We start from the raw sequence: 9,168 nt of genomic DNA, 5'->3' as shown, positions 1-9,168 counted from the left end.
TACAGATCGTAACAGGAAGAGGAACAGAAGAGTGAAACCTGATCCTCAGACACTTGCAATATATTTAAAAAGCAAAATGATCCCAAACAAAGAAAAGTCACCATTTGTGCAAGCATGCTCTCTCCTTTATCTGAGAGCTGTTCTTCTTGATTTTGTACATAGTCCTTAAGAACTATTTTTTGCCTTTAGAAAACCATTCATAAATTACACCCTTTGGTTTTGAGCCTTGTACAACTCCCACAGTTTTAAATAACGACTGACTCGTGACACATTTGCCCTAAGGGTGCAGTAACCAACACCCCCATTTCACAACATGCCACAAAAAAGCCCAGCACAAATCTTAAAAGCTGCGAAGTCGGGTCAGGGTCATGCTGAGCCCTCTCAAGGGATAACAGGTGGAACTGACAGCTGTGTCCTTGCTATGGCTTCAATACACAGCTGGGAGAACTGGGTGGAAAAGCTGACACTTCATCACTGCTTATTTTCCTAATTTAATTGAAATTCTCGCATCGCACCCTGAAATACCATAACATGATAGAAAATACAGCAACAATAACAGAATAGTAAAGTCCAAGGCTGCAACAAAGAAGAACAAGCTGAAATGCAACGACTGAGAACACAAAAACAAAGGAAAAAAACTTGGTTACCTTTGGAAAACCTCAGGCAGGCAGAGACCTCCAGCAAGGTACCTTCAGTGCCACTGCCAGCCCTTAAATGAGGTCTGGGAGGGGTGGATCCTGGCTCCAGCCCTTCCTGTCATTCAGGTACATTGCACGCAGCTGAGCTCCCCTGGTCTGGCCCTGCCTCCCACCAGGGGCTCCACCGCTGCTTCAGGCCGTGACTTTGCGTTTCTGCTACACACCCGCATGGCTCTGCGTTGCACCCGTGTCACGTTACAGCGATGAGTGGAATCAGCAGTTCAGTCCTGAACTGCAAACTCCAGGCCTGGCTGGCTTTCCCAAATCCAAGCTTAGAATAACAGAATCACAGAACAGTGCAGGCTGGAAAAGCCCTCTGAGACCCCCAGCCCCACCAGCCCACAGTCCCACAGCCCACGTCCCTCAGTGCCACATCCCTGCAGCTCTGAACACCTCCATGGACAAGGACTGCCCACCCCTGGGCAGCTGTGCCAGCGCCTGGCCGCTCTCTGGAGCAGACGTTGCTCTGATACCCAACCTGAGCCTCCCTGGTGCAATGTGAGGCCAGCACCTCTCATCCTATTGCTGCTACCTGGGGCCTCTGCCCACCCCGGCACAACCTCCCATCAGGGCACTGGTTCTATGGCACGTCCTCGAGAGTGCGGCAACAGAGATCTCTCCGGTGAGGAGATGCTGAAACGCTGGGGAACCTCCGTGCAAGAGAAAGCTTCCTTCTCCAATTTGTTACAAACAGGACAACGCACACGGCCGCCTTCAGACAGCCGGGTTAAGGTCAGAGCCGACTCGCGCCGACCGCTCCCAGCCGCGCGAGCGCCGCTTCCACGCACAGCGGCCGCGTGCCGCCACGTCCACCGCGCGCCCGAGGCGGGAAGTCAGCAGAGCGGGCGGCTCCGCGCCGCGCCGCCCACCGCACCTGGAGCGCCGCTGTCCTCCTGCCGCCGCTGGGGGCGCTGCGTGCCGCCGCGTGCCGCCACTCCCGGCCCTCCTCCGCCCCGCCCCGCCCCGCCCCGCCCCGCCCGGCCGCGCTCGCCGTCCCCGCCGCCCCGCGCTGCGGCAGCCGCCGCGGGCAGGAGGAGCGGGGCTGCTATGCGGGCCGGCGGCCGCGGCGCGCGGGGCGGCTGAGCGCGGCTCGGGGCCGTTCGTCCCGCTCGGTCCCGCTCGCGGGAGCCGCCGGCCGGCGGGGAGCGGCGCGCGGGGCATGCCATCCGCTCGGCCCGATGTTCCACTGGGGCAAGTGGAAGAAGAGGATGGGAGCGAGCGCCTCCTCCTCCAAGAGACCCGTGTTCGACGAGCGGGAGGACGGTGAGCGTCCCGCCCGCACCTGTTGCGGGGCCCGGCGGCGCGAGGCGGATCCGCGGGGAGCGGCCGAGCGGGGCTGGGCGGCCCGGGAAAGTTCGGGTCGGAACGGCGGCGCGGGGCCGCGGGAGGGAAAGTTGGAGCGGAGCGGCCGGGGGAGGCGGGGCGGTGCGGGGAGACGTGCGGGATGTGCGCGCGGGGCCGGGAAGCACCGCGGCCGTTCGTCGGGCGCGGGGAGCCGCCGGCGTGGCGGTAATTCGCCCTCGTTTGTCTCCGTTACCGCTGGGCCGTAGAGGAGCTGCGTGTCGGAGTCCCGGCTCGCAGAGCGGTGCGCTGCGGGCTGAGCGCGGTGCGAAGCAGCGGGCGTTGCGGGGAGCACCGCCGGTCCCCAGCTCCCGTCAGTTGTCGGAGCCGTGTGTAAGGCCGGCACCGCGCTGCCCTGCGCGCTTCACGGGGTGTTGTGAAACGGTTTGACCGTGGATGCGGGCCGTCGGCAGGAGCGGTGAGCGGCGCGAGGTGGGGACTTTGCTCCGGAATTCAGACGACGCTGCGCTCTGAGCTGCGACTGCACGCAGCCCGTGCGGAGAAATGGAGCTCTGCGGGTGAACCGCCGCTGGCCAAAAGCTGCTGGCGCTGATAACGGGGATTGCGAGCAGTGCTCTGCGATGGTCACCGGCGCTGCTGCTCCGTGTGCCTGCTGTGCTCCGTGGTGCTGTTCGGCTGCACGCCGATTTGCTGCGCAGCATGGTTGCTATGGAGATCCCTTAAGACGTCCCAGCAAGTTCCTGAGATAAAGAAGGCGGTTATACTTCGGCTCTGTGTGTGACATTGTGCGAAATGATGGCCAGCGCTGATGATTTTAAGTAAATAATAAAGAATATAAAAAATGAATAGGTGAGGATGTGACATTTAACCTGAGGTTTCCCAGTGATGCACATACAAGAGCCCAGCTGCCCTAAGCCAGCGTCCGACTCCTTTCAGTTGTGGAAGAGTGTGTGTAAAGAGAAGGTGAACGCTTCTTCTCATGAGTAATAACACAAGGTCCAGAGATTGCCTTCAGCTCAGTATGCTGCCACGTGCAGGTTAGGGCGTAGAAATGCTTGGTGCTGCCTTGCCTGGCTGACTCGGGCAGGGCTCTGGGCTGGGAACTGCCTGCCCGACTCTGGTCCCATGCTGCTGCTCCATGCTGTGCTGCTGTGTGACTGCAGCCTGTGGTCCTGGGCTGCTGCGCTCCATTTAATTGTGGCACGGAGCGCTGCAGGTCGTGACTCCCAGGGAAAGCTCCGTCTGTCATTTGCTTCTCCTGTCTGCTCCCTCCAGCTCTGTCAGCATGGTGTCCTGTTCTCTGCAGGACATCGGGCTGTTTTTCAGGGGTCGAGGCAGTGCTGGGTGCAGCAGTGGCGCAGCCCCGCTCAGCTTTCCTGCCACCCACCTGGGCACCGGGGCTGTGCAGCCCCTGCACGGAGCAGGCTGGCACTGACCAGCGGCGTTCTGCTCCTCACTGCCCTCAGGCTGGGTGCCGTGCCATGCGCTGCCCCAACACAGCTGCTTCTGTTGGCACTGCTGGGGCTGATCCGAACCCCCTGGGGAGCGGCTCCCTGCCTCCCTCTGACGCTCATGTTCCTGGTGCTGTGCAAGACTGCAGCGCGTGTTTTGCTGTTTGCTGATAAAATCTTTGAAATAATTTTGAGGGTTTCAGAGCTGGGATGCAAAGTGTTGGAAAGCTGACTGCGATAGGAGGGCAGCAGCGCGTCTGGTGTTTGCTTCTTGAAGGCAGCAGTACGTGCAGAGATGGGTTCTGTCATCTCTGTGAGTATCGGCACCAGGCGCTTCCAGTGCACAGACAGCAGCTGATAGAGATGTGTCCATTTGGGTGCTGCCGCCCAGGGATGAGGTGCCAGAAGAGTTGGGTGAGGCTGAGCCTAATTTTCTCAATTGGGTGTAAAAGAGAAAAAAACATAAAGGAAAAAAAATCAAAGGTCTAAAAAACCTAACAAACCCAACCCTGTAGGGCTGAGTGCTCCCAAAGCTGCTATGTGCTGCAGCTGGGGCAGGGTGTAGGAAGCCTGCACATGTATGGCAGTGTGTTGGTCATTATCTCTGTGAACTGTTTCATACTGGGAAGAATGGATCTCTTTCTGTAAGGGTTTTGTAGGGTTTCTTATTTATAACCATGAAAGCCTTTAGAAATCTTGTTGCCTGGCCCAGGAGCTGGCTCTCAGAAGCAGAGGTGGCACAGCCCGGTGCCTCCATTCCCTCCCCAAGGCTTCCTTCGGGGCAGAGGCACTGAGTTTTCTGTGTGTTGTGGGGTTTATATGTTTTTGTCGTTCATGGGGGCAGGGAAAGGAACAAACAAGTCGTTGGTTTGTTTCTCTGTTTGTTTGTTTGCTTTCCCAAATGCAGAAAACTGTTGTTATGAAGCTAACAGGAATGCTTCAACCCAGCTATGTTAGGAACTGCTTACAGGTGAGCTGGGCTGAGGAGCTGAGCTGAGCAGTAGAAGTGCATGGCAAGGGGAGCACAGCCCGGGGTGCGTGTGTGTGTGTGAGCACAGCCCGGGGTGTGTGTGTGTGTGTGTGTGTGAGCACAGCCCGGGTGTGTGTGTGTGTGTGTGTGTGAGCACAGCCCGGGTGTGTGTGTGTGTGTGTGTGTGTGAGCACAGCCGGGGTGTGTGTGTGTGTGTGAGCACAGCCCGGGGTGTGTGTGTGTGTGTGAGCACAGCCCGGGGTGTGTGTGTGTGTATGTGTGTGAGCACAGCCCGGGGTGTTGTGTGTGTGTGTGTGTGTGAGCACAGCCCGGGGTGTGTGTGTGTGTGAGCACAGCCCGGGGTGTGTGTGTGTGTGTGTGTGTGAGCACAGCCCGGGTGTGTGTGTGTGTGTGTGTGTGAGCACAGCCCGGGGTGTGTGTGTGTGTGTGAGCACAGCCCGGGGTGTGTGTGTTCCCCATACCCGAAGTGTGAGCAGGCCGGGGCTCCTCCCATCTCACAGTGGCTCCTACAGCCGTGCACAGCACACGAGGGGCAATGTGCAAAGTCATCCGGCGTTGTTCTACCTTCGGCTTCTGCTGACCCGGGCCGATCCCAGGGCTCCATGCCGACGTGGTGGCACTGTCTCACATTCGAAGCAGATTTACGGGGTGTCAATGTGGCAGCCTAATTGTTTTTGTCGCCATCAATGTCTGTGTCGACAGTTGCGTGCCAGCACTGTGACACTGCTCTGCCGGCTTCACCTTTCTCGTTCCCCAGCCTCGCTCCTGACGGAGGCTCCCAGCAGCTCAGCTCCGGCAGGCCGGTACGCAGCACAGGGCTGGCGATGTGACTGCGGGAGTTGTGGTTTCCCCTGTTGAGGAACGGAGCTCTTTGCTCAGGTGGGACCAGCCCTGGCCGGGCACCGGGGAGTCGCGTCCTGCTGGCGGTAGATGGCGGCTGGCGCTCAGTGCCCGCAGCAGACGGGCGGTGCCGCTCGGTGCCGGGCCGCCCCGCACGTCCCGCACGCCGCCCCGCACGCCGCTCCGCTCGGTGCCGCCGTGCTCGCGCACCCCGGGAGGCGAGGCGGCCCGCGGCTGCTCCGCTCCGTCCCCGTGGAAACGGGCGGCAAGTCGCAGCTCTGGGGTAACGTGCTGCGACCACCTCGCGGTCAGTCCCGAGCGCTGTGCCGGTGGCTGTGCGGCTCTGCCCGGCGCCGCGTGGCAGCGGGCGGCTCGAGGAGTTGCGGGGGGCGGAACGGAGCGGGGCCGGCAGCTGCCTCTCCAAGCCGCCCTCTCGCAGGCGGGAGTTACGTCGTGTCGGGCTGCCAAACCACGCTTTTATTTCTCCTCCTGCTTCCTGTTTTCTGATCTAACGGCAGCGTGTCCAGCTGGAAGGCAGAGCTTGTCTGCAGCCTGACTGCGCGGCTGTGGGTTGGGAGCGCAGATGCGTTTGCTGCCTGTTATTTAAGAACAAGAGGAATAAAGGCTTTCTGTATCAAAGTGGTAACTAAGTAAGTGTCTGGGGGGAGGAGGAGGGAGTGAGAATTGCAAGGAGGTGTCAGAAAAGCTGTGTTCTGTGTTGTCATTTGTTTCTTTGTGTTCCTTTTTTGTAAAGGATCTTTCTTCTTGCAGATCCGTGGCCCTTTTTGGAGCACGGTTTACCCAGAGCAGGTTCTTGTCACACGTTCTGCTGCCTGGCCTGCCTGGAGCAGGAGGCACTTTGCTCCCTCTGGCAATTGGGAGCTTTCTGGCAGTTGTGCTTTCAGACGGTCAGCTGAAAACCAGGGGGCAGCTGAGGCTGCTTTCCTGAAGTCAAATACGGAAAAGTTAACAGATCCGACTGCGATTCATGGGATGCTGGCTTTATTGGAATGGAGAAGGCAGATCAGAGAAAGTAATCAAAGATACAGGCAGAATGTCAGATCAAATTGATACTTCACCTCTTCTCTAAAGGTCCCAATCACTACAGTCTGCTTAAAACAATCTGTTTGTGAACTGAGAATAGCACTGAAGAACATGCTTTTAGGGGCTTAAACACCTTATTTATCACATTAGAATGGCAGAAGTACAGAACCTTTCAGGCTGGAAGAGCCCCCTGAGATCCACTGCCCACATCCCTCTGTGCCACGTCCCCAGGGGTCTGAACAGCTGCAGGATCGGGACCCCCAGCCCAGGGCAGCCTGTTGTGTTACTGGTGTGATGACCTTGTTCTGCTGCTGCTTCCCCTGGTGTCTGCAGCTGAGTTTTCCAGGGGCTACGAGTGCAATTAAATGGAGCTGAACAGGAGCTGTCGTGCGTGCTTCCAGGCAGTGCTGAGACCCAAGGGCGGCGGGTGCCTGGCACGTGGAGGTGCAGGTCGTGTGGTGCATAACGTCAGCTTTTGTAAGTTAAAAATTACAACCTTGGAAGTGAAAGGTGTTGATTTGTGTCGATTTGATGCTTCTACTGTGTGGAACTTCTGAAGCGATGAGCACTTCACAGCTGCACACAGCTGGTGTAGTTCTCACATGATGGTGGTCGCAGACATCCAGGGGCGGTGCACACTGCATGTCTGTGTGTACGATGTGGAGAACGGTTCCTTTTCAGCGTCTGTTTCTTGTGGAATGGTTTTCCTGCCTTGCCCCAGGACCCCTGTGGCAGAGCACCACTAATTATGGATAATAACTACATAATAATTGCCTGCTGTGTGATGTGCAGGTCACGGGGAGGTAAATGCACCCGGCAGTGCTGACAGAAGTGTGAATCCGAGTGCTTCTGTGCTGTGTGTGGGTAGGTGTGCAGCAGGGAGCTGTGAGGAGGGGAGCTGACAGCCAACCTGTGCTTCAGCCTTCGTCTCCCCAACGGAGGGCGTGTGGCTTGTGAGCACCTTAGTGTCTCCTCACAGGAGAAGATAAATGTCAGCATCCTCTTCTCCTGTCCCACTTTAATTCTTCAAGAATTAAATTGTTTTACGTGACAGTTATGGAAAACTAAAACTGCTCGGGATGTGTGGGAACAGACGGCTGTGAGCAGTGCTAAGCAGTGAGATCTGACAGTGCCAGAACGTTGATGTGCTGAGTCACCTCCGTGTGGTTCTTCGGGGGCTTTTCCCACACCTGGACCAGCAGAGGGATGAGGTGCTGAGTGATGCTGTGACTTCAGCAGCCCGCTGGTCCAACTGAGTCCTTGTGGGTGATGGTCAGCCAGCCCGTGTAATTAAGTGGAACACCACGTACTGATGTATTCACAGCTCAAATGACAGTTCTGGAAGCTGATCATTTGTGGCTCAAAAAATAACCTTGTTTGGCTCTGTGGGCACCAGCAGTGAGTTCGTGTGCTCCGAGCAGTTCTGTGTTAACCTGCAGCAAGTTCCTCCAGTGTGAGTGGAGCACGTGTTGTCCAGGGCTGGTGCAGAGTGGGGGGGCTGGAGAAATGTACTGAGCACCTGGAAGCAAAGCGGTAAGGCTAAAGGCGTCGAAGCATGATCTGGTGCCTTGCATTGGGTCTCCCTGCTGCATGCTCTGTACAAGGGAAAAACACGGCTGTCTTTGCTCAGGAAAAAAATATTTCCATCTTTCTTCATTTCAGGTTCAGTCCCTGACCGAGCCCCTTCTCCCCACCCTGAAACAAATCCCACAACCAATGCAAAATGTGTGAGGAGAAGGATTGCATGGTGGTATCAGAAGCCATCGTGTGTATTTCAGATACCCAGAGTGGGGGAAAAAGGGAACAGCTGTAACTAGGAAGACACCGAATTGGTGAGAAACCACTGTGGTATGGGGAACTTGGCACCTGAGACACTTCCTAGCACTGGACTTCAATGTTACTGGTATAGACAGGTTATGTAGTACGAGAGCATGGGGGGAGTGCTTAGAACCACTTCTATGGTTATTTAAAGGATTGTGATGTGTTTCTGATTTTAGAACCTGAATCTAGTGACAAAAGTCAGAGCGAAAGGCTTGAGCAGAAGCTCTGGCTGCTGAGAGCAAGCTGTTCTCCATAGGGTAGGCCAGAACTCGGTGAGGTGGGGGCTGCATAGTGCTGCTGCTGAAGGAGTGGGGCTGGTTGTGTAGCTGTGTGTGTCAGCTGGCCGTTCGTTGTGCAGGAGCCCATCAGGGTCAGTCAGGTTCCTTTGAAATCTCTTTCCTGCTGGCTGCACAGGTAGTGCAGTGTGTGCACACCTTGGAGGGCTCCGGACGTCTCGTGAGCACATCTTTTTTTCCTTTCAAATGGCTTCTCACTGCTACTACTATTTTCTGTGCTATTTTGGTGTAGAAAAAGCACTTTTGAAGCATTGGATAGCAAGTGTGTTGCCGAGGTGTGACACTCCCTGGCAGTGCATATTGCAAACACCCACAAGCCAGTGCCATGACAACTGAGCAGAAATGAAATCTGCCCAAGCATATTGATGGCTGTGCAGTTGGTCTTCGTGTGCTGCAGGTTGCTGTGGATCGGTTACCTCTGGGATCGGGCTGTCAGTGGGTGCACCTTTCTGCCATGCTGCCGGCACCTCATGCTATCTCACACTGTCAGTGTGGTACCATATCTCATGTGAAAGGTCTTTCTTTTTTTTTTGAACCGTGATATGAAGAATGCTAAATGACCTTGTAAAACTATGTCACACAATCCATTAGAAAGAGAATGTGCTGCATGTTTTCCTGGAACCCCAGTTAATGGGAGCTGGCAGGCAAGGCTAGAAAGTAGGAAACACAGAAAATAATATGTATTAGGCTTGGGTTGTTTGCACCGTGGGAGAATGTGCTTTTTG

General features: G+C 56.4%; 1 protein-coding gene across 6 annotated transcripts in view; it reads left to right on the top strand.

The window, feature by feature from the left end:
• Nucleotides 1–1,643: 1,643 nt before the first annotated feature.
• Nucleotides 1,644–9,168, top strand: part of STK32C (serine/threonine kinase 32C) — a 65,612-nt gene continuing 58,087 nt past the window's right edge. For all 6 annotated transcript variants that reach the window (XR_014884893.1, XR_014884892.1, XM_085230097.1 and 3 more), the window contains exon 1: nucleotides 1,644–1,961. Coding sequence is in view for 3 of the 6 variants with exons in the window: in XM_085230095.1 (XP_085086221.1) it covers nucleotides 1,877–1,961 (85 nt within the window). In the remaining 3 variants the exon portion in view is untranslated. The remainder of the gene's footprint in view (nucleotides 1,962–9,168) is intronic.

The sequence above is a fragment of the Meleagris gallopavo genome, chromosome 8 (genome assembly GCF_905368555.1).
Source record: "Meleagris gallopavo chromosome 8, MGAL_WU_HG_1.1, whole genome shotgun sequence".
Taxonomy (NCBI): Eukaryota; Metazoa; Chordata; class Aves; order Galliformes; family Phasianidae; genus Meleagris; species Meleagris gallopavo.
This window is presented reverse-complemented; position numbering and strand designations above follow the sequence as displayed.